The sequence below is a fragment of the Pocillopora damicornis genome, chromosome 5 (genome assembly GCF_964200805.1).
Source record: "Pocillopora damicornis chromosome 5, jaPocDami1.2, whole genome shotgun sequence".
NCBI lineage: Eukaryota > Metazoa > Cnidaria > Anthozoa > Scleractinia > Pocilloporidae > Pocillopora > Pocillopora damicornis.
This window is the reverse complement of record NC_142674.1, coordinates 5,088,765-5,114,669: the sequence shown is the minus strand read 5'-3', so window position 1 is coordinate 5,114,669 and position 25,905 is coordinate 5,088,765. Positions and strand designations below refer to the sequence as shown.

General features: G+C 39.2%; 3 protein-coding genes across 3 annotated transcripts in view; all 3 read left to right on the top strand.

Annotated features, from left to right (window-relative positions):
* LOC113685007 (E3 ubiquitin-protein ligase TRIM45-like) overlaps positions 1-23,092 on the top strand; it is a 78,816-nt gene extending 55,724 nt beyond the window's left edge. The window contains exons 3-9 of the mRNA XM_089206308.1: positions 12,878-13,369; positions 14,559-14,613; positions 14,914-15,015; positions 15,368-15,448; positions 16,161-16,262; positions 21,389-21,558; positions 22,113-23,092. The gene's annotated coding sequence lies outside the window, so the exon portion shown is untranslated. The remainder of the gene's footprint in view (positions 1-12,877; positions 13,370-14,558; positions 14,614-14,913; positions 15,016-15,367; positions 15,449-16,160; positions 16,263-21,388; positions 21,559-22,112) is intronic.
* LOC113678272 (uncharacterized) overlaps positions 1-25,905 on the top strand; it is a 135,645-nt gene that overhangs the window by 42,508 nt on the left and 67,232 nt on the right. The window lies entirely within an intron of this gene.
* On the top strand, positions 621-4,208 carry LOC113680583 (E3 ubiquitin-protein ligase TRIM45). Its single transcript, XM_027197617.2, has one exon. It carries the CDS (start codon positions 1,723-1,725, stop codon positions 3,922-3,924), a length of 2,202 nt encoding a protein of 733 aa, XP_027053418.2. The 5' UTR covers positions 621-1,722; the 3' UTR covers positions 3,925-4,208.

Sequence of the window (25,905 nt, the reverse complement as noted above, 5' to 3'; positions counted from 1 at the left end):
AGGAAATCAGCCAAAGTTTTTATTGGTCTAGTCTGGAATTGAGAAATATCACCTAAGAAAGAAAGAGTACTTTTGACCAATTTCAGAAAGCTTTCTAAAGGCCCGTTTAAACGGTTTGAACATTTGACAAACATTCGTTCAACAAAAGGGCCTTCTGCAGCTTTGAATATTGAGAGCTCTCAATAGTCCTCAGTCCTCAATCCTCAATCCTCGAGAACGAGGTATCGAGGTATCGAGGGCCTCAGTTTTAGTGTTTACTTATGCTAATAAGAAAATCTGAAAAATATACCTTTCCACAAGTTCCCAGAAGACAGAGATCTGTTCACAAAATGGATAGTCGCGATACGGAGAGATATTGGATGAGATGGAAATATCTGCTTCCATGCAGTCCTTCACTCTGAGAGAGAACAAACCCCATGAGCTGCAAGGCCATGACAACCATTATTTTCAAACCATAAATCCGAAAGATTTCTTACCGTTTGCAAAGTTGCGCTTTTGTGGAGGATCCTTTGCAGTTACTCAGTCCTCAATCCTCAATCCTCGAGAACGAGGTATCGAGGTATCGAGGGCCTCAGTTTTAGTGTTTACTTCTGCTAATCAGAAAATCAGCCTCGAAACTGCTGTGTTCAAAGTGTACAGAGAAGGTTTACGAAGAGAGTGGATTGAAAATACCTTTCCACAAGTTCCCAGAAGACAGAGATCTGTTCACAAAATGGATAGTCGCGATACGGAGAGATGTTGGATGAGATGGGAAATATCTGCTTCTACGCAGTCCTTCACTCTGAGAGAGAACAAACCCTATGAGCTGCAAGGCCATGACAACCATTGTTTTCAAACCATAAATCCGAAAGATTTCTTACCGTTTGCAAAGTTGCGCTTTTGTGGAGGATCCTTTGCAGTTATCACCTCGACATTGCAGCAAAAACTTCAACTCTGAATTTTTCAATCGACTGGGATGTTAGCTTTTAAGTGAAGACGATATTCCTGGAAGTTCCATAAGTGGAAGAGATTCCAGCAGTTTTGAGGCATGATTTTCTTATTAGCATAACTAAAAACTAAAATCGTGGCCCTCAATGCCTACCTTACCCTCCCTAATCCACGATCCACACCAAATGCGACACACAAACGAATTAAAATAGGTTATAACCTTTAAGCTAGTTTCCGTTCTCAGAAGAAAGTAGATTTTACCTTTCCGTTTATTTCTTGTGACAGCACATGAAAACCAGACATCTGTTTATTGTTACTTTCTCACGCTTCCGTAGAAACATTGAAATCCAAAACTGAAGCTATCAAATGGCGCTCTGGAGAACACGAGATCTCTACTAAAGAGAGCCGATTCGCTGCTTTTAATAGAATACTGCCTATTACTCGTGTGGTGTCAAACAAGTTTCTCGGAATCCCAAAGTCACTAAACGCCGGTAGATGTAGGGACGATAAAATGAGGTTGATGGTTTATTTCCAAACCATCGTAGTATGTTGTTTTTTGTGATACAGTGGCTACTGCGACATATTCGGTCACGCTATGAAATCGATTTTACTACGCAGTCACAGAGAAAGTTCACAATAGGTGGATAAAATTGCAATGCAAAACTGTCAATCTCTGCGCAAAGATCAAGCGATCCTACAGAGATCTGATTCGCTGCTTTAAATAAAATACTAATCCAAGTTCAGTTTCTCGGAATCTCAAACAAAACAGGGCTGTATTTTTCTCAGCAATTCGTGATGGAGTCGCTTCTAAAAAACCTCAAAGAGCATGTAACATGTTCGATTTGTTTGGATACTTACACTAAACCGAAGACCATTGCTTGTCTTCATACGTTCTGCTGTGAATGCCTGGAGAGACATGCACTAACGAGCCAAAAACAAGGGTTTTATCGATGCCCCGAGTGTCAGGCACAAATTGGCATCCCTGAAGGAAAGCGTTTTGATAATCTAAAAAGCAGTTTTCTGCACAACAGTTTGTTGAGTCTTCTCGCCGTTCGACGCAGCGGCGAGGGAGATGAAATCAGCTGTAGTACATGCCAGAAGAAGAGCGCTGAGATCAACTACTGCTTTGATTGCGAGAAGTTTATGCGCCCAGACTGTGTGAAAGCACACGAAGTGTTTCGAGAAACTTTGTTTCAAGGACACAAAGTCACACCAGTGCGACAGTTTCAAGCTACAGACTACGAGGCGTTGTTGAAACGGCAGTCGTTTTGCTCCGTTAAGTATCACGAGAAAGAAGTGACAAAGTTTTTCTGTGTGGGCTGTCAAAGCTGCGTGTGTCAGGTTTGCATCGCCATTGATCACAAGAGCCACGATGTTGTCCCGCTTGAAAAGGCAGCGGACGATGAAAAAGCAAACATCATTGCCAGAGCAAAGCTGGTCAAAGAGATGAAGGAGGTCTGCCGAGGCGTTATTCGTGAATTTGAGAAAACGGAACATGAGTTGGAAACGAAGATTACCACAGCTAAACGCCAAGTTTCCCAAGCAACCGAACAGATGATAGGAAAGCTTCGCCAACTACAACGTGAAGCCATTACTGCCCTAGAGAAGACTCGCGTGTCAAGGATTGAGAAATTACATTCTGGAAAAGCATCGGTTGTCTCTTTGGAAAAGCAACTTGACCAAGCATTTGAGTTCAGTAACAACCTGGTTGAAAGAAGCTCAAGTTCAGACATAATGCAAAACAAGAAAAATGTAGAAGAACGAATCAAAGACCTCATCGAGACCACAATGCCTGCACTTCCGGTTAGCTCGTGTGTGGAGTTTGTGTCGACATGTGAAGCAGAGAGTTTGAGTCTGGGATTTACGAAGTTCAGCAAGACAGATGTGCAAGGATCGACCGTGGAAGGACTGGATCAGAATTTCCAAGCTGGTGTAGAGGCAGAGCTACTAATTTGTCCCAAAACAAGTGAAGGAGAAATCAGAAACACTCAGCACACAGATCGTGTTGAAATACACATAGACCCTGCGGATCAGGTGAGGAGTTTGGTGAAGAGTGAAAAAGAAGATGGAAATTTCCAAGCAAAATTTGTAGCGAAAGTACCAGGTACTTATAAAATAAAAGTAAAGATAAATGGACAGAAACTTGCCAAGAGTCCATTTTCTATTCTGGACAAAGCACGAGAGTTAAATATTGTAGGCAAGTTGGATATACATGGAGAAATGCTCCGAGGTCCAACCGGCATTGCAGTGAACAGTAAAGGTGTTATTGCAGTGGCTGATTATCACTGTATCCTGGTATTTGATGAGACAGGAAAGTTTGTGCGAAAAATTGGTTCTTATGGAGATGAGAATGGACAATTAAAGAATCCAGTCGACATCACATTCCTAAACGATGACGAGATTCTGGTGGCCGATCAATTTAATCACCGAATACAGCAGTTGAATGTACAGACAGGAAACTTTGTGAAAAGCTTTGGAAAAAAGGGAAGTGGAGATGGAGAGTTTAAGTTTCCTGTAAGTGTTTGTATTACAAGTGATGGACGTTTTATCGTTGTAGCGGATTCTTATAATAGCAGAATTCAGGTGTTTACAATGGATGGTGAACCTGCGTTTAAGTTTGGAAACAGTGGCCCACAAAGGCTGGATCATCCATTCAGCTGCGTTTGTTACGAGGAAAAGTTCATCGTAACTGACAAGGATAATAACTGTGTGAAAGTGTTTGATGGGAAAGGACAGTTTCTGTACAAGTTTGGAGAAAAAGGAAACGGTGATGGACAGTTGAATCAGCCGCATGGCTTATGTGTTGACAAGCATAACAACGTTCTCATATGTGATGAGGAAAATAATCGAGTGCAACAGTTTACATTGGAAGGAACTTTCACTGGAAAGATAAGTACTAATTTTCAATTAGGATATCCCTGGAGTGTTACCCCGATGCTAGATAATCGGATTTTGGTCACAGACTTCGGAGTGAAAGAAGTTTACATTCTGAAATGAATGCCCAATTTTTGAAAGTAACTATCAATTCTTCGTAAGCCACAGGCGGCCCAAGCTCCAGCTGTGAGATGATCATCTTGCGCAATAACAGTCATGGCGGAATTATAAGAGTTTGTATGGGTATATTTACGACCGCTCTAAGGTATAAAATAATACGTCAAATTCTCAAAAAAAATACCTCACCTTACTTTCACAGCGTATCGCTTGTTATATGACCGCTTACTTTGATGAAAAGAACGCATTTTAGCGAGTTGTCCATTTCGAGGTTTTCAACGTTCATAAGAAAAGCCCTTTTCTTATGTACGTTGAAAACCTCGAAATAAACAACTCGCTTAAATGGGCTCTTTTCATCAAAGTAAGCGGTCAGATAACAAGCGACACACTGTGAGGTATTTTTTTTTTGAGAATTTGACGTATTTTTTATTCCTTAGAGCGGTCGTAAGCAAACCTTTTGCAAATATCTTTAAGTCTGATTATTTTATTAATTACAGAAAATTGCGATATGTCATGCGTCGCGAGAGAATTTGAAAGAAAATGGCTAGAATCAACAACTAATGCCTTTTAATTTTTCAAGGAGAGTTCAAAGAATTGTTGATTCGTCACTTCAGAAATGTGATTGTTTGTGTTTTTAATTAATTATAGTTATAGGACTGCGTGGAGTCCAATTCAGTCTGTAATTAAATGAGTGATTGACAAAATCGGACGACCGCGAAGGGGGAGTCCCATTTGTCAATCACAAGTTTAAGAAAGAAACTAGACATCGGTTATATGTTTTCATGAAAAGACAATGGTTCAGTCACCAAAATGCATGACAACAGCGAGTGCTCATGACACGCACTGCCCACTTATTCAGGCATAACATGTCAACTGTTCTATTCAATTGTCCAGTTACAAGCATAACATCTGCACTGTCCAATTGGTGCTCAAATCGAGCTGCTGGTAACCAATCACATGCATGAATTTTGTCATAATTTTGACAGACCACAAAATCAATTTCAAACGAGATTAAGCTTTTTAACTGCTCAAAGATATAGGAGTATTATAAAGGCAAAAAAAAAGCACATTTCTGCAAAATAAATGTACAGTGGCATTGATTAATGTAAATTGTTGATGATAATTTTTACTTATCAACTTTACATTTTTTCAGCATGTAATAGACTTTTCCGTGAGCATATTTTGGTAGAGGTTTGGTTAAGTTAAATAATGGTAATTCTCTCATCAGATGGAGCATGCCTTTGTACCAAATTTTTAAATTAACACATTGACAGCAGCTTGCATTTGTTACTTTTGGAGGAATAACATTTAAAATGTTATTAGAAACCGTCTAAAGACTGAGGAGTATTTTGAATGCATTAAGTTAGCATTTCTATTTAGGTTTTTATGCATGCAGGAGTTTTCATGAATAAGTTCTTTTAAGTATTATGAAAATGTAGACTGATTGAATGAATTACTGATATTGCTGGTTTTCACGTGACGTCACTAAATTTCAGACTTCAGAACTATTGATCCTCCTGAGATTTTACTTTCATGATGTATTAGAGCAGCTAAAAACTAATATTCAGACAAATTTTCACTCCAAATGGGTTCTTGGTTTAGTGATAGACTACTCTTGAATTTCTAAGCTTTTGCGTGACGTGGCCTTTACATGACGAGCGAGAGAGCTGTTATGTTGGTTTAAAAGGTGACTTATTTAGGGAAATTCAGCTATCTGAACAGTTCTTGTATTAGAATAAAGTATTATTGTTACGTTTATGAGTTCTTAGAGAGATAAATTCACGCTTTTGTAGCAAAACTCAGTGACAGATGTTTCTGCTGGTTTCCGGCCGCCATGTTGGTGCCCATCTAGGTGGGCACCAGCATGGCGGCTCCATACAAATCTCTATAAATTTGGGAAAAACGTTTCTCCTCATATCTTCCGTAAGAAAAATTGCTGTGACCTGAATCTTGGCGAGAGTCTTTACATATCTAGCTTCTTTCTATTTCCAGATTCTAGACTAAATCGATTGAACGGTTTTTGTTTTTTATTTTGATCTATTTTGAATGGCGTGACACTGAAAACCAGCAATTGTAGGATATTTTCCAGGTTATTCATTAACTGTTCTACAGTGCTTATCCTCTAGGTTCAAATGGTGTTGACCATTGTTAAAACAAATATCTTACGGAATGCATTATGAATAAATTTACTTGTTTGAATTGCAAACGTGTGTTACTGTGCAACAAGAATGTTACATGAGTAATAGATTAATTATCTTTTTTGTTATACTAAAATCTCTTCTTTGGATGAAGTAGGCTATTTAGGATTATTTTTGACTTTGCCAGATTGCATCAGTTGAAAGCTAAGATGTAAAGTTCACAAGAACCCCTTCTGCCTTACTTGGTTCAGTTTAAGAGCCAAGTTAACCAAGATGTTGTATTGCACATTTTGATTGTTCAGAGACAGAGCAAATCAGATGAAGTCACAGGGAGGACTGGAGAGGCTGATGGTTTGGGAGGCATTCCAGCTACACAGCCTCCCCTCACCACACCCCTATAAAGTAGAGATATTCCTTTACGACTGAGCATGACACTGAAGTACATTGTGGGCCAGCTGGATTTGCTTACATAGTCTTTTGTCGTGGAAACATTTCTGAACATGGAATTATTTTAGAAACCAAGAACCTTGGGGGTGGGCACGGGGGATACACTCCTGTTAATGACCCCATCACACTGTTCTTTATTGGGGAGAATACTAGGGGTTGAAGGGGCACCCATGTTAGGGAGAAAGGAGCGAAAGGGTGTGGCCTGACGAAAAGTTTAGTCATATCAGCTATTAATCAATATCCATTTTAAAACACCCTTCCTTAAACAAGACACAAGACTTAGAAACGGTGGCCGCTACTTTCGTGTACTCAATTTTTATTAATTCCTTTTTATCAGTATTTAAGAAGCATAGATTTATTAAGCTTGAATCAGGTGCGTGGAGGGGGGGGGGGGGGGAGATGGGAGGGAAAGACTACAGTTGCTCATTCTCTCTCCCCCCTTCCCCTAGAAAAAAGAATACCTGATCGTAAGATGGGTTCATTTCTGAAACAGCAATTAGCTATCAAGTCCATGGCTCCCGTCATGAAAAAGGTCATGAACAGTCTCTTATGAGTTTTTTGTTGTACAGAGATGAGGCAAAGATTTCGTGCAACATGGAGATGTATTAGCTTATGCTTAAACTCAATGATATTTGACTTTTTTACGACATTTTTTGGTGTTGGGGTGTTGAAAGTGTCGAAAGTAGTCATGGATATAGTCATGGGCATTGGTTTAGCTTGACTTCAGTCTCTTATTGGTTTAGAAAGCCTATGCCGCCCTCCTGACCAATCAGGTACGAGCCTTATCATGATCGAGTGTTAGAGTTGGGTCATTCGTATATTTCCAGCTCTTCAGGCTTTTTGCCAGCTTTTTTTCTTTGAGTTATCTTTGACATTTTGTTGTATTTCCTTTATTAAAGTAGTTTCCAACTGAGTATCGAAAGTGATGCTGGATTACTTTGGTTTTGCTTTACTTTGTTGTGTGATTGGTCCAGAAAACCTATGTCACAATCTTAACAAATCAGATGTAAAACTAAAACCAAACACAATTTGGTCGCCCGCGTTTTCCCGCGCTTCAAGAAGGTTGCCAGTTTCTACTCTGAGTCCTCATTGGCTAATGATGATGGTAGTTTTGTCCTTTAAGACGCGAGAGAGCAAGATAGTGAGTCTGAGTCCAGTAAGCTTCTTTGAACACAAACTTTAATCACTTGAGAGGCAGGTTACCTTTAGAGCTAACGAAACAACAACAACGCGATAGCGACTCTCTTATTATGAAAATATGTTTTTTTTCGTGTAACCCGAGAACTGACACGTGAGTAGTCCGAAGTGATTACATAACAGTTGAGAGTTACATAAGAAAGAAAAAGCAAACATTGATGTCCGGAAGGTTTTTTTTGCATATCATAACATCTTTCCCTTTTTCCTATTTTTCTTTTTTTTTTTTAACTATAACTCAATGTCAAACTTTTTAGGTGGCTTGATCAATCGTCCATGTCGTGTCCGTATTTCAGTTGTAGTAGCTTCGTGAGGTGGTCTTGCACTCAGCTCTGTTTGAGGTGTTGGGGGTAGTTGAGATCTTGGAGGGGACATGGATGTTCCTACTTGAGAACTTGCTGGAGGGGGTTGGTCCTGTTCCTGCAGATTGTCTGGAACGGTCAGGTCATCTTCGTCCATTTTGAAGGGGGTTTCTTGGAGTGGTTCCATGGTAGAACGCAACTGCTTGCGATTACGCCTGTAGGATCTACCATTGACTTCAACCTTGTAACTGCGAGATGCCACTTTAGAAGAAACAACTGCTTTTGACCACTTTGTTTCTCCAGGCATCTTCATGCGCACTATGTCACCTGATTTGAGTTCTGAGAGTTGTTTAGCATGTTGGTCGAAATGTTTCGCTTGCTTGACACGATCCCTTTTGAGAAGATCACTAACTGTTTGGTCAGTCTTGAGTAAAGACTCTGAGAAGGGTAGAAGTGTCTTAGTTCGGCGACCAAAAAGTCGTTGGCACGGAGACATACCTGTCGCAGCAGTGGGGGTGTTGTGGTGATCCAATAAACCAAGATATGGATCGGATTGAGACAGAAGAGCTTTCTTCATTAAAGTCTTGCAGGTTTTGACTGCGCTTTCGGCCATCCCATTAGCTTGTGGATAGTGTGGTGAGGTGGTGATATGAGTGAACTTCCACGTTACTGCAAATCTTCGGAACTCTGAGGATGAGTACTGAGGACCGTTGTCAGAAACTACGTAATCGGGTACCCCATGTCGCGAAAAATGCATCTTCAGCTTGTGAACGACTGTCTGGGACGTAGTATCGGCAAGATGATCCAGCTCGATAAAGTTGCTGTAGTAATCAACTAATACGAGGTAGTTTCGGTTCTCGAAGGTAAACAAATCTGTTCCAACTCGTTGCCATGGCCTGTCAGGAACTGGGTGAGGCTGAAGAGGTTCACTGGCTTGTTCAGGTCTCACACTTTGGCATATAGAGCATTTATCAATACGATTCTTGAGTTGTGCAGACATTCCTGGCCAGAAGAAAACCTCTCTGGCCCTTCGAAGGCATGCTTGGAGTCCCTGATGGGACTTGTGTGTTTCCTCTATCATGTCACGGCGAAGGCTCTCTGGGACAACGATCTTCGTTCCTTTGAAAACTAGGCCATCTTGGAGCGTCATTTCATCTCGGTATTTGAAGAAAAGCTGTGCGCTTGTAGGTACCATGGAAGTTTTTGTAGGCCAGCCAGCGCGTATGACTTGTGACAACGCTAGTAAAGATTCATCCTTGGCCGTTTCCACTTGAAACTTGGCAAGTGTCGACTCTGATATCGATAAGTCTTCAACAAAGTTGACAGTTTCTAGATCTTTATAGCAGGATGAGGTGCTAGCATTTGGTACCTTTGACTGCTTAGGTAGAACGCGAGAAAGTGCGTCAGCGATGTACATCTCTTTGCCTGGCTTGTAAGTGAGATTCAGGTCAAATCTTTGAAGACGTAGCATCATACGCTGTAATCTCTTAGAAGCTGTATTGATTGGCTTCTTCTGTATAGCAATCAGTGGCTTGTGATCTGTTTCGACTGTGACGTGCTTGCCATAAATGTAATGCTCGAAGTGCTCACAAGAGAATACAACAGCTAAGAGCTCCTTCTCAATCTGTGCGTAAATTTGCTCTGTCGACGTCAGTGCCCTGTTGGCGTAGTGAACTGGCTGTCCTTCCTGAAGTAGAGTTGCGCCAATGCCATACTGTGAGGCATCGCACTGTATAGTGACATTCTTACTCACGTCAAAGTACTGTAGGACTGGGGCTTTAGTGATGAGCTCTTTTATCTCCTTAAAGGCTTTATCTTGGGGGTGTTGCCAATGCCATTCTATTTCCTTCTTTTCCAACTGTCTTAAGGGCTGTGATGCTGTAGACAGATGTTGGCAGAATTTCGCCAGATACTGCACCATTCCCAGAAACGTTCTGAGTTCAGCGAGATTGGTAGGCACCGGATAGTCCACTATAGCTTGTACCTTTAACGGGTCAGGTTTTAGACCTTCCGCTGTAAGGAGGTGTCCTATGAAAGGAACTTGTGACTGTCGAAGTTTCAACTTCTCGCTGTTGAGAGTGAGGTTTCTTTCTCTTGCGCGACTGAGGAAAGCCTTGAGATTCTGATCATGGTTGGCAATTGCAGCTTCATTAGAGTCTCCAAAACCGCAAACTAGGAAATCATCGGCGATGACTTCAACACCTGCGAGTCCTTCTACTAGCTCGTGCATTCGTTGTTGCCATACTTCTGGGGCTGAGTTTATTCCGAATGGCATTCTGAGCCATCGATAGCGACCAAAAGGTGTGTTCATGGTTGTCAAGTAACTACTCTTTCCATCAAGTTGTACCTGCCAGAATCCACATTTGGCATCTAACACGCTAAAGACTTTAGCACCACTAAGGCGAGTTGCTACTTCCTCAATAGTTGGAAGTGGATAATGCGAGCGTTTCACTGCGCGGTTGAGATCTCGAGGATCCAGACATACTCGTATTTTCCCGTTAGATTTCTTCACTATGACAAGGCTAGAGACCCATGATGTCGGTTCAACTACCTTGGCGAGGATACCACTCTTCACCATGTTATCCAGCTCTAACTTGAGGGTATCTCGAAGTGGGACTGGCACTTTACGAGGGGGATGTACCACCGGGCGGAAACCTTCGTCCACTTGAATGGAGTAGGTTCCTTCAAGGCAGCCAATTCCAGTGAAGATATCGGTAAATTCATATAGGATAGGATCACTTCTAACATTTGACGAGACGTCAATTCTTTCGTCGTGAATCGCATTTACGTCAGCATCCAAGATTTTGACCAGGTTCATCTTTTCACACGTCGTTCGACAGAGGAGGGGTGTCAAATCTTGCTTCACAATGTGATAAAGAACTCCATATTTTCTTCCTTTCCGTTCAGTTAGTAGGCGGATTTGACCAAGTGGCCAGACTACAGTCTTGTTGTGCATGATGAGCCTTGTAAACGACTGTTCAAGGTTTGTACACTGTTTGTCTCCTGTAGCCCGGATGTAGGCACTTTTGGGGAGAATATTACATGAAGCACCTGTATCAATCTGAAGTTGTACTTGGGCATTATTGTTAAGGCACGCCGTTACATAAGCTGATGTGGGGGAGGGTTTGTGGCTGTAGATTTCACAATCTTGTACGTGATTGACAGAGCGAGAGTGGCATTTTTTTGCAAAGTGTCCGTCTCTGCCACATTTGGTGCATTTCTTGCCAACTGCTGGACAAGCTGACTTTTTCATCTCGTGAACAGTACCACAAAACTTGCATTCTCGTGTGTATACATTGTCGGGGTTACCAGAACTTTTCCCTCTTGACTTCCACGGAGGAGTCCGCTTCTTACCTGAAGTGTGTTTATGCGGTGTTGTATCCTCAGTCTGGGTCTTAGGCGGTTTCGTTTTCTTGGCTTTTACCCTATTCACATTGGCTTCTTCAGTTGTCATGTCTAAAGCGCGTATATCAGTTAGCTCTTGTGTTCGCAGGATATCCAACGCGTTATCCAAAGTGAGATCTTTCTTCTCTAAAAGTTTCTTGCGTGACCGATCATTCTTGACTCCAAGGATGAGGCGGTCTCTTATCAAGCTGTCTCTTAGGGTTAGGAACCCACAGTGTTCAGAAAGGCGCATCAGTGCTGTGCAATATTGATCGACACTTTCTCCTGGTTCTTGCTCTCTCTTGTTGAAGAGGTACCGTTCATACGTCTGATTTCGCTGCGGCAAACAACGAGATTCAAATTTAGCCAGGACGTCATCAATATTGTCAGCGCTTTCGTCTTCAGCGAAGGTAAAGGTGTCAAACAATTGGACTCCTTCTCTTCCAACGATGTTAAGAAAATGAGCAACACGGACTGGGCCGTCCTTTTGACTTATCCCAGCCGCCCGTTCATAGATTTGCCATGCTCTCTTAAAGTGTAACCAGTTATCGCCTCTACGTGACCTGTCTTCGAGATTAAGAGGATCTGGAGGTTTGGCTAGCGGTACTGTGGTGGTATAGATCGGTGCAGCAGCCGATGAACCAGAAGGTTGCTGACTAGCAGAGGTCGAGGTCATGACCAATATAAAATAAACTTCCACCAACAACAACAAAGCTCGTGAAACGTGATCCCACTTCTGACACCAAGTTTTGTCCTTTAAGACGCGAGAGAGCAAGATAGTGAGTCTGAGTCCAGTAAGCTTCTTTGAACACAAACTTTAATCACTTGAGAGGCAGGTTACCTTTAGAGCTAACGAAACAACAACAACGCGATAGCGACTCTCTTATTATGAAAATATGTTTTTTTTCGTGTAACCCGAGAACTGACACGTGAGTAGTCCGAAGTGATTACATAACAGTTGAGAGTTACATAAGAAAGAAAAAGCAAACATTGATGTCCGGAAGGTTTTTTTTGCATATCATAACAATGGTAACCTTTTGTTCTGATTGTCACTTTTGACCACTTTTGTTCAGGTTTTTCTGTACTTAATTAAAAAATGCTCGATGATCAGCAGTTGTGATCACTTTGGATTTGGTTTTAGGACTCTTAGTTGAATTGTGCTCTTTGAGAATACAGTGTTTTATATCCGTGTGTACATACCATATAAAGTTACAACGGCAACACAAGAACCGAAATTAGATGAATTAACTAATTTATTAACTATTTATACCGACATTTGCTGTATATTCAAACTTTCAAAATGCCGCACAACGACATTCCTCACTTCCGTTTTCCTTTTCCTTATTCCTGATTTTGCTAAGGAAAAGTTACACCCGAGCTTGTCCGATCTTGTGCAAACGATTTCCGAATATCGCGTCGCACTGTTAAAATGGCCGCCTGGAGAGTACTTAAGTACTTCAAGAACTCTAGAAGAATCTTGAAGTGGTATGAGAGGCTTTTGCACACTGAAACAGAGGAGAAAAATGCTCTGTCTGCAGTGGGTCGAAGGGAATTGCTATGATCCATCTCTACAACCTGGAAAAATTTTGCTAAAACCGACTGTCACTCGTCTCGGACGCAGTAATGAACATTCAGATGTTGTCATTGACAGTGTGATATCTCCTTTAATGATCAGTCGTGTTCACGCTGAAATTCATTTCAACAATGGAAAATTCAGAATTGATTGTAAAGGACTGAACGGGCTGCTAGTCAACAAAACAAAGCGTAGCTCTGCTGTCCTATGCGATGGTAATGTTGTTGTCTTTGGAGGCGCTGGCGTTAAAACGAAAGAAGGACAGCTTACGATTCGGAGCTTGTGTATGTTTTTAATGAGGTCTGCCAGAATGATTCTGAAGAAGTGGGCTCCCTTGGGGAAGGAACAAGCAATTGAAGTGTGCGAAGGCGAAGCAAACGGAAAAAGCCCGTATCACTAAGTGAAGGAGTGAGGTATGGGTACATAACACTCAGAAGTAGGGGTAGTAATGATGAAGGTAGGGTCACTTGACCTAGAAAAGGAGTGTAGGGTGCTAGACAGAGAAATAAATACTCTGGAAAAAAATTTCAAGGGGGTGGTGTGGGTTGAGATCATAGAAATTACAACAACCTCTTGCCTCTTTCGCTTCCTTAGCAGATACTATTTTGTCTGTAACTCTTAAGCGGGATCAAGATCATACCCCAGTTTTTTATTATTTTGTGATTTTGCATGAAGTGCCTAAAAGATTTAAATGAGGAGCTACTTTGCTGTATCTGTCATGAACTGATGGTATTGGCACACACTTTGCCTTGCTCACACACTTTCTGTTTTGGTTGTATCAGGGACTGGCTTTGGTGAGACATATCACAGAGCATTTTTTCAGTTCTAAAGTCATCTTAACCTGAAAAGGCAAAGAGAAAACAAATTTACCTTATATCTTTACCACTGAAATTAAATTTATAGGGTAATGACCCTAAGGACAGGTTATTTTCAGAGATCTAACCCAAACCATGGTTTTACACATTCAGTGGATCCAAGGCTTTCTCTATAACAGGGTTGTTGATTTTATTAAATTGTCATCTCCATCTACTGTCAGCTTTTGGCCCTCTTGACAATGTTCACAAAAACAAATGCTCAGATAAAAATTCCAGCTAAATTAAAGATTATTTAGGATGAGGTCTTGTGAAATAATGGCTAAACTTTGTTTAAATGATCAGATCAAGAAAGCAGCTTCTATAGATAAGTTTTAGTACTGTGTATTCTAATATTTACCGGGTAGCATATGTGTAAAAGTATTGTGTGGACCTCGGTTAAAGTCAACTTACTTTTATTCTGAACGATAGTACCACAACACAAGCCTGCCATGTGTTTCCGGCATAACGCATGCGCGAGACCTACACCACAGACCTGATATGTTTACAATATGGACATTATTAAGTTACAGACTTAATCACTTCTGAAAATCCAAGAGTTAAAAGAGAGAAATTTTACATTTTATCAGGATTATCAATTTCTCAGGGTATCATTCATCCTGTAACCTTTTTAACCCCTAAGGGTGATAAGCATCTAATATCTCCTTACAATATCATCCTTAAATCACACATTAAAGTTGTGACAATAAAGGAAACAATCCCCATTATTATTTTTCTTGTTTCTACTTAGTTATTCAAAAGACTGTAGAGCAAAGGCTCAACTCAAGTCTGCTGTACCAGTGAAGGTGAGTGAATCCTTTACACCCTAACATCAGTATGCATATTCTCCATACTGTTTGCTCTACATTTCCTAAAGTGCTGACAAGGAGAAATCGTTGAACAATCAAGGGCTTCTTTAGTCAGTGATTATTTCCTGTATTCTCATGACCTTAATGTGTGATTCAGGGATGATATTGTAAGGAGAAGTTAGATGCTTGTTACTCTTAGGGTTCTAAGGGTTATCAGTTGGAGGGGTGATTAGAAAAGAGCCTGAAGGTTATTTTTTATGGAACACCAACTTCTTTCTTTTTTGCAACGTAATACAGAACAATGTGGAAGGAGAATCTTGTAGTTCATCACAAGTCATTTAAGGCTTTTTTTTTCTCTCCACTTCTTCAATTTTGCTTGCGCAGTTAGTGAAAGTTAAGGTGAATTGTATTCTATAAGACTTTCTCTGATTATTTAAGGGTCATGTTTTGACAGATTGTGACATCCTAGAATAGGGGTGGATTTTAAACACTGTACTTGAGATGTATTTGCTTGTCTGTCAAGACCAGTCTGTGTCAGGTCTAGATGCATTCTCTACAAGTTTAACATGCATATTTTTGTGCTCTTATCAGTGAACTGCTCTATAAACTTACTCAATGACTCAATTCTTATTCACATGTAAACAATTTTTTTTTTCATTTCTGTGACATGTCCTGTATTTTGCATATCAGAGACAAGAATTTAATTGTAATGATAATAAGTAATTGCTAAGCTTTCTGTTTGACCTTCCAGGTGCTAGACAATACAATAAACAAAGTAGCAGAAGAAGTTCTTTCTCCAGAGGAACTTGAAGAAAGGCAGCTGAAAATTCAGGTGAGCAGTGATTTAAAAAAACCTTCCACTTTTGTTGTTGCAGTTAAGTTTTGTGTTTGATCTTTTAATAAACAAATTCTTAATGAACTGAACATATCATTCCTATAACATTTTTCTTGTCTTTCTAAAATAATTAAAACAAATAATTAACAATTGTATAACACCTCAGTGGAAGTGAACAATGGTGGATATTTACCTTGCCATTTTGTGGCTCAGTTGATATCCACCAATATTCACCAACACTTTGGTGAATAGTTGTTTTGATATATACCATACAGAAACCAAAAAAATTAGTTTATTCCTGTCAATATAACAAAAAATGGTTGAAATTAATTTTGTCTCTTCACCTGCTTGGCAGTGAATAGTACTTGCTGCTCTCTTCTGAACAAAGGAATCAGTACACATGAAAAGCACTATTCACCTGTGTGATATTTTCTGACAAGTGATGTTTGCATGTGTAAGATTCTTTGTGAACTGCTGTGTACAAAAGATTAAAAAAGCAAAATCAAATTTACCAGTATTGCTTTTTCATGTCATTTCACTTTTGTTTATAGAAAATTGCATGTAATATTTTTTTTGTCAATTCTCTGAAACTTATCACATATTTTTGTCTTCAAGATTGTTCTTGTTTGTTTGTTTTTAATTTTTTAGCTGCTTAAGCCTCCTACATGTGACTGGTAGTGTGTTAAATATCTTTTTGTGATGCTTTCAGTGCTACTGACTCCCACAGAAAAAGAGCAGCATCCCCATCTGTACCCACACCCCATACTCATGACCCCCTCTAAGGACTGCACCCGAAGAGGCTGCTCCCAAGGTAAGTCTGGACAAGCTGTGAATTCATCAAATAGGAAATTATAAGATTAAATAAGAAGATTAAATATGAGATGGCAGCTTAACCTGTTCTGTTAAGACTGATTAGCATCTAATTTCTTCTTTCAATATCACCCCTGAATCAAACATTAAGGTCATGAGAAAATAGGAAATGATCACAAACTAAAAAACCCTCTTGATTGTTAATCAAATTCTCCTTGTCAGCACCTAAGGAAATGTTTAGAGAGCAGTAGGGAGAATATGTATGCTAATGTTAGGGAGTGAGGGGTAAAATGTCTAGAGCTCTGAGTTCAAGACTTGGACATGTTGCTGTGTTGTGTTCTTGGGTGAGACACTTTACTTTCACAGGGTTCTCTCCACCCAGGATTATATATGGATACTGCTGTCAAGGAAACCTGATGAAATGCTGGGGGGTAACCTGCAATGGACTGACATCCCATCTGGGAAGGGGGGGGGGGGGGGTGTAAAACCAAAACCTAAAAAATCTCATAGACCAACCAGATGAAAAGAAAATAACACGAGCTGGTGATAAGAACTGACAGTGAAAACAAACAAACTGGCTGAGGGGCAAGAAAATGAGAGTGATCAAGATGAGAGCGAAATTTTTTTATCCCTCTTCTCATTAGCAGTCAATTTACTATAGTCCACTTTAATCATCATTGGCAGTCCATTGCAGGTGATGTTGACTGAGAAACAGTTAAGTGCTTTAGAGGCATTGATGCACTGCAAGTTCAGCATGTGAGCAGCACAATCTACTGCAATGGTTGCATTTAAGACTGTCAGTTGTTGGTGTGCCTCCTTTTGTGAGCTGCTTGAAACTCTTTTGGAGACAGCTGATTCCCCCCCCCCCTCTATATCCAACCCCATTGATAAATAATGATTGTCACCTTAGTAAGATTTTTCAGTGATTTTTTACTTTCCCAAACTTCAATTTTCCTGAATGCACCGCTTTTATTAGTTTCTGTTTAAGGAGATAAAAGCATAGCATCTATACCCACCTTATCTGCTTTTGCAGGAATTGCATTTGATATGTATTTAGAAACTGTCTATAGACTGAGGAGTGTTTTGATTGCATCAAGTTGCAATTGCTATTAAGGTATTCCATGCAGGCAGGAGTTTTCATGAACAACCCTTGCGAAATGGCTTTTGGAATTCCTAGGAATTCCTAGGAAAATCCTAGGAATTCCTAGGAATTCCTAGGAATTCCTAGGAATAAAGGTGTGAATTTTCACGGTAAATTCGGACTGGGAATTCCTAGGAATTCCTAGGAATTCCCAACCATAACAACTCTGGTTCTAAAAACCTAGAAATTCCTAGAAATTCCCAGAAATTCCCAGAAATTCCCAGAAATTCCCAGAAATTCCAAGTTTATAGCCAACAGGACTTGGAATTCCTAGGAATTCCTAGGAATTCCAACTCAGAGAACCAATGACTTTCCCTGAAAAGCTGTAAATCTAAAAAATTCCTAGGAATTTCTGGGAATTTCTGGGAATTTTTGGGAATTTTTAGGAATGTTTAAGAATTACTGGGAATTTTAAGCAAAAATTTGAGGCTAATGATATAAAATAAATACTTTAAATTAAAAAAACCCAGCTAAAATTCAAGTATTCAATGAAATTTATTTAAAAGCTTGATTAAGGCATACATGTAAAATACTTTTGATTAATTATTAACATCAATGTGTGGTAATATTAGGATGGAATTTGATTTATTTTTCTTTTCTTGAAAACTTCATACGGATTAATCCTCAATTATAGCTATTCGTATAAAATAGTTCTAATCAATCATTAAATTTGGTTTGACACAAATTGTGAATAAAATCTGTTGATTCTTTTCCAAAAAATACAATATCCTAAGTTATATTTATATAGTTATATTCTTGGGAGTGAAGGGGCTAATTACAGACAAATAAAATTGATTTTTTGATTAAAATCTTGTTATAACTGTAACAATAAATTAGAATGAAGTTATCCTAAACTGCAAACTTAGCTGCTGTTTGTACTGTTTGTATTTTTTTTCCTGGACTCACAATGAGTTGGCCTTGAATGAGGTTATCAACAAGAACCTTGACCATTTTGTATCTGGATTCCTTGACATCTGAATTTGAAAAAAAAAAAAAAAATTAAAATATGTATGTTTAAAGCTCAGACCAGGCTTTTAAGATGGCTATGAGGAAAAGGGCATTCATTGGATTCTCAAATTGAGAAATCTGTGTTATATTGAGTGACTTTTATATTGGAGTTAGTACATCTCTCTCATGGATTTTACTAAAAAAGGGCTGAATACATTATTTTGTTTTTACCAAGGAGGGCTTCTTTATGTACTAAAGTTTGTTATGAATCTTGAACGTTCCCAAACGTGACTAGAGGAATCTTGAAACCTTACTGATAGGTTTATTTCATTGTAAAGCATAAGCTTAAGAAACTGCGGCATGCAAGTGACCGATTCGATTCTCAGAATTATTCTAGTTTCAGTTGCGCCGAGCGTTATGTAAGCTTAATTCAACCCGCTACATCTATTCTTTTATAAGATTTTGATCACAACGAATATCGCAATTTTTACTCACCACAAACTTTCAAAATCGTAGCTTTACAGATGGCCACTCGACCCTTGTTTGTACCGGTCCATACGTCAACTGTTGTCCCTACTTTTAACTCCACGGCGCCAACGACTTTCTTCTCTTTTACAACACTCACGCTATTCTCGTTTTCCCATTGAACCAGAATAAAAGCTATCTTTAGAAATGTTATATTAAGCAAAACAGTTGAGAAAAGCGATCAACCGATGAAAAGTACATTCAAAGATGAGCGCCAAATGGAGTCTTCTTTGTTTCCGATCACGGGCATGATCACGTGGATCTTTTAGGACTTGTCATTGGCTAGCAAAGTGAATCCGCTGGCTTGCCGATTGCAGTGTTAAGAGAAGCGCCGAACTTTATTTAGACTTCTCCGACCGGTTCTCTGCTTCTAGAAGATGGATAGCTTGGTGATATAAATAAAGATGTGAGCTCACTCTATGTAGAAATAATCGACAAGAATCGATCGTATTACAAATGCACGATTTGTGGCCGAAAGTTCTCGAGGAAACAAAGACTCGAAACTCACTTGAGTTGTGTTAATGGCAAAAGTGAGAAATAACACAAGCCAATCACAGTTTTGAATGCTACTACAAATCGTCTTTTACCCTCATATTTATAAAAGAAGGATACCACATTCGGAAGTGTAAGAGATACATAGATGATCCCAGTGTACCAGTACCTAAATCTACAAAGCTTGACCGTAGCAAGCGTTCAGCAACACGTTCCAACACCGCCATCTCGATTCCTCAGTCAATCGTTTCCACTGAACTTAAAGCAGTATTGACAACAGAGTAGAGTGCGTCTTACAAAGGAGAAACATTTGTACAAGAGACAGGAGTAGCTATGTGCGATTACAGAGGTGCGTTGGAACTCTGGTCCACAAATAGTTATGCACTGCCCGAAGTATAAAACAATTTTGTTGATAGCTGACAGACAGAGAAGAACAACAAGTAAACTTAAGAGCTGTTATTACTGAAGTGTGACTAGCATTTTTCATTTTTATATAAAGAAGGACTTGTAATTTGCACCAAAAATAAAAGGATGTAATATTTTTTTGGGAGATCCAGTGATTGGGACATTTAAGAAATTAAGTTATGAAAGGAAACTTGGTTGGTACTTCTCACTACTAACAAGTCTTGTTGACAAATATTTTCAGATCAGAGTTTCAAATAAAGTAAATTGAAGACGTCATATAAAAGACATTGACTACCTCTGTCTTGTCTGCATGCCAAATGTTTGCAAAGTGTGTGGATGATCCACAAGTATTGGAACTCTTACAAAAATGTTTTGTAAGAATAAAAACAGGAAAACAAATTACAGCAATTAGTCATGAAAATAGAGCAAAAAACTGAAAAAAAGCAGCAACAACAATCATGAAAAAAGAAAGATTAATTAGGTGTTGAATTTGTTGGTCTAAGGCATGAAATTTCTACTAAAAGTATTGTCAACAAAAAGTCTCTGACAGCGTTTGAGGCAACTGAGCTTGACTGTTCCAAGGTTTTCTAACAAAGGCAACCAGTAATGTAGGTTAGGGAAGTAAGATAACAATGTAATTATTATTGTTAATTATTGTGGAAGTTGGCAATTTCCATTTAACATAACTGACAGCTGGTTCATGAGAAAATCCATATTAATATAAAGATTTACTAAAACTTAGTTTGAGTAATAAATTTCATGATCTTTAAGTTATAAACATGTACTTGTATGTATATCTCTTGGTAAGTTTTGTATAGCATACCTTTTATTGAGCCAAAGTTTTAAGCCTCTGAAATTACTCTTTTTCTTAAAACCTTCACATTCAAGGTATTGAGAATTTCTTAGAATTTATGTGGACCTCAGGGTATTAAAATTGCCTCAAATTCAATTCCCAGCAATTCCCAAGAGTTCCACACTTCTTAAATTATAGGTAGTTTGTAAAGCTGAGAATTCTTAGGAATTCCTAGGGATTCCAAGTCCTCACAAAACTGGAGTCTTCCTTTCCCAGAAATTCCCAGTAATTCCAAGCTTTTTAAATCAGAGTTAATTTGCATAGATGGGAATTTTTGAGAATTCCTAGGAATTCCTAGGAATTCCTAGGAATTCCCAGAAATTCCCAGAAAACTGGGAATTCAGTTTGCAAGGGTCATTTGCATAATTGGGAATTTTTGAGAATTCCTAGGTATGAAATATAAATTGATTGAATGAATTACTGATATTATAGGATACTTTTCACTGCACTCATGAACTGAGTACAGTTCTCCTCTAGGTTCATATCTGAATGCATTGTGAATAAATTTTACTTGTTTGATTTGCAAAAGTGTGTTACTCTTCAACAAGAATGGCTGCATGAGTAATGGATAAGTTATCTTTTTTGTTGTATTAAAATCTCATCTTTGGCTGAAGTAGGCTATTTAGGATTATTTTTTGACTTTGCCAGATTGCATCAGTTGATAGCTAAGATGTAAAGTTCATGAGAAACCCTTCCAACTTACTTGGTTAAGTTTAAGAGCCAAGTTAACCAAGATGTTGTCTTGCAAATTCTCATTCTTCAGAGACAGAGCAAATTAAACGAAGTAGCAGGGAGGAATGGGGAGACTGATGGTTTGGGAGGCATTCCAGCTACACAGCCTCCCCTCACTACACCCCTGGAAAGAAGAGATATTTCTCCACAGTTGAGCATACTCTGGAGCACATTATTGGCCAACTAGATGTGCTCACACAGGTTAGTTGCGGAAAACATTTGTGAACAGGGAATTGTTTTGGAAACCAAGAGCCCTGGGGGGTGGGGACGGGGGATGCACTCCTGTTAATGACCCTACCACGCTGCCATTCATAGGGGAGAATACCAGGGGTTGAAGAGGGACCCATGTTAGGGGGAAAGGGGCAAAAGGTGTGGCCCGATGAAAAGCTTACTCGTATCAACATTAATCAATATCCATTTTAAAACACCCTTCCTTTAACAAGACACAAGACTTAGAGACGGGGGGCACAGCTTTCATGTACTCGATTTTTGCTAGTTCCTTTTTAGAAGCATAGATTCATTTAGCCTGAATCAGGCAGTCTTCTTCTTTGTTTGGGGAGGGGGGGAGGGAGGGAGGGAGGGGGATGGTATGGAAGCACCACAGTTGCTCTTTCTCTCTCCCCCCTCCCCCTGGAAAAAGGAATACCTGATCGCAAGATGGAGCTCATTTCTGAAACAGCGACTGGTGATCAAGTCCGTGGCCCTCGTCGGGAAAAAGGTCATGAACAGTCTAATATGAGGTTTTTGTTGTACAGAGACGAGACAAAGATTTCATGCAACATGGAGATGTATTAGCCTATGCTGAAACGCAAGACATTTTTTTAGTGTAAGGGAGAGACTCTTATATTCGTTACGCGACCTTTTGTTGCAGACGGTTTCAATTTTGGAACAAAGGCTGACGATGACTGAGAATAAACTACGAGAATGGCTGGATAAACAACAGAAAATAACTCTACAGATCAGACCTAACAAGTAGCGCAATGCGGCGTCAGTATAAAGAGACTTGATCATTAGACATGTTCAGAATTCTTTTAAAACTAGTCTTTTTAAGGTAATATTGTAAACTATGAAAGAAATTTTCAATTGAGTGTCGAAAATAGTCATGGATATAGTCATGGTCATTGGTTTAGCTTGACTGTAGTCTGTCATTGGTTTAGCGAGCCTATGCCGCCCTCTTGACCAATCAGGTACGAGCCTCATCAAGATCGAGTGTGCAGTAGGGCCATTCGCATATTTCCAGCACTTCAGGCTTTTCTTTGAGTTATCTTTGGCATTTTGTTATATTTCCTTTATTGGAGCAGTGTCCAGCTGAGTATCAAAAGTGATGCTGGATTGCTTTGGTTTTGCTTTACTTCGTTATGTGATTGGTCCAGGAAACTCGCGTCACAATCTTAACCAATCAAATGTAAAGCTAAAACCAACTACGACTTGGTCACTCGCGTTTTCCCGCGCTTTAAGGAGGTTGCCTGTTTCTACTCTGTGTTCTCATTGGCTAATAATCACGATAACCTTTTTTCTGATTGGCAGTTGTCATCACTTTGGATTTGGTTTTTCGATACTCAATTGAAAAGTGCTCGACGATTGGCAATTGTGATAAATTTGGATTTGGTCGAAGGACACTTAGTTGAAATTCACTTTTTGAGAATACAGTGGTTTATATCTATGTGTAAATATCATAAAAAGTTACTAAAGCAATATCAGAACTACAAGGAGGTAAATAAACTATTTATACCAACCTTTGCTGTATGTTTGGAATGAGAACTTGTTTTACATTTAGTCAGAGGTTGAAGTAGCTTTTTTGTGAGCTGATTTTATGTGCTGGTGTTCTCTACATTCGATGTTCTTTTGTGTTTTAAATTGTTTTAAGTTCAAATACGTATTCAGTAACTATAGATCTAGACTAAAGAGAACATTATATGTCCACTGGTGGATACAAGTCAATAATATTTCTCACGAGTGAGAGATATTGTCGACACTCGAGGATAAATTTGTATCAACTTGCAGCTAAGTGATGCCTTCGAAGGGTTGTCAAAAAGATTTGGAGTGACTGGACTGTGATAAAAAGAAAGCAGCACTAAAAAGTTTTATTCCATCATTGTCATGCTTCCTTACCAGTTACTGGCTTAATGTAACAAACCTGCCTTTTGTGTAGAAAGGGCTTATCTAGAGTTGTGACGTATAGGTTTTACATCAAACTGAATGATTCTGCAAAGTAAATGATTCTGAATAAGGTGGGTTCCGTTAGGGAAGGAACAAGCGATGAAAGCTAGTATCACCAAGTGAAGTACTAAGGTATGGGTACATGACATAGAGATAAGGGTAGTAAAGATGGAGATAGTACTATTGGATTCAGAAAAAGGAGTGCAGGGTGCTAGACAGTGAGGTCAGTACTCGGGAAAAATTTTTTAAGGGGGTCGTGTGGGTTTGGATCACATTCTTAGCGGATACTATTTTGTCTCTAAGTCCTAAGCAGGACCAGGAACAAACCCCAGTTTTTCATTACTGATTTTGCATCAAGACTATCATCTTTCTGCCAAGGGTCCAAAAGAAATCTTCGCCAAAGTTGTGGGGCCATCTTTATATATTAAATTCAGGTGCTTGTTTCTTAAAAGTACCGGTAACTTAACGGGCCACAAAACCTGTTTTATAGTTAATATTTAAAGGGTAGAGAAGCGGGTTTGGATACCCTGACCAGTCCATTTTTAATATTTTGCTGATAGCCGGTTAAACTGTATAATTTTCAAACTTCTTTATAGCCCATCTTGATTTTAAACAGAACTGCTTTACAGGCCTCTTAAGTTACTAGGCCTCTCAAGGAAAAGGCCCCCAATCATTACACTTCTTAAACTTATCAATTAGACTAGCAAACCCATTTTATAGTACTTGTTCCTACAATCAAGTACCAGACTGCAACAATCGAGACCAAGTGTCAAAGACTTTATTAAACTTCCTACTGAATGCTGATAGACCTGTCAATCTTGTGATATTTTTTAAATTTTTAGTTCACCCAGAAATGGTGGTAGTTGCATAAGTCATGTTTTTTTTTCCCCAACCCCCATCGATTAATAACAACTGCTCCCTCAGTTAGATTGATTTGCCCTTTCCCAAACTTAACCTCTCTGAATGCGCTGCTTTTATTACTTTCCGTTTAAGGAGGTAAAAGTGTAGCGTTTACCTTTCAATTAGCCTTCCTAAGTTTGTTATCGGAGCTTAGTTAAGTGGGCGACTCCTCCATCTCTTGTCCCTCTTTTTTGACCCATTATTCCCATTAATTTTTTTCTTCACTGATATTTTTCGACTCGCTGGACGGACTTTGCCGAAAATGAGGGACTGCCCGAAGTCTAGTGCTGTTATCGCCGGTTACACTAAATAAAATGCTGTAGTTTGGTGTGAAATTTTCATAAAGGTTTGAACTAGTTTAAGTTCTCTGAACTCAAATATAAAAGAACATAAACCAATGTTTAAAAAAAAATTTAATTGTTAACACAGTGACCGAACACAAATCAACGTGATATTCGTTGCGTTTTGTTTACCTTTTTCGTCACGAGACAAAATCATTTTCCAGATTTTAGCCATTTAAAATGTTTTGAGTATCAATCGATGAATTCTAAAAGCTCTGTCCTACTATCTTTTCTTTTTAAAATGGTTCAAATCTAAGATTTATAAAGCAACCAGTATAAAACGGTCGGCGTTTGCTCGACAGATAATTTGCACAATTTACTGTCACGCTAGCAAAATCACCAAAAGTTTGAAGTCCCTACGGCGGAGGAAATTAGGAAGGAACATGCAAGATGTTTTTGTATTTCTATGCTTTCGAACCTCTTATACTAATGGAATCAGCCGGAGTTTTTAATGGTCTGATCTGCACTTGAGAAATATCACCCAAGTAAGAAAGAGTACCTTTAACCAATTTCAGAAAGCTTTCTAACAGGTGCTTTAAATAAATTATGGCGAACCTCTGAATAAACACCTATCAAAATTGAAATCCTTTCCCAACCCTTTAGATATCACACAAGTTAGGAATACAAACGATTTCTTGCAGCATGCAGTGTGTTACGAGGAGCAAGCTTGTTACCTATTAAAATTTTCGATGTCGCAAGAGGTCAAAAAGAGGAATTCTATAGCATTGAATATTGAGATGTCTCAATTATTTTTTAAGGTATTTCCAGAAACCAATGTGGTTTTATTTACTTACTTAAAAAGATAGTAAATGGGCAAGGTTTGAGGCAAAACTCTTTTCCGATGCAAAATGCCCTGGACCGCTGTTACAGAGACTGCCACTTATTGAAAATAGTGTGGCAGAGGAGAATCGCAACCGAGCGTTTTTTTTCCCCTTAATTCAACTTTCACCTAAATTTACTTGACACAATAACTGCAACTATTGGTTGTCTATATGACCAACTGTGCACCTACCCCTCCCCTTACCCAACATTAACCCCAACTTGTTATTAGTTGAGTGTTTTTGGGTTAGGGGAAGGGTAAGGGCGCAATTCCTTTAACATTGATCTTGGTTCACGAGCCGCACCAAATGCGACACGCAAACGAATC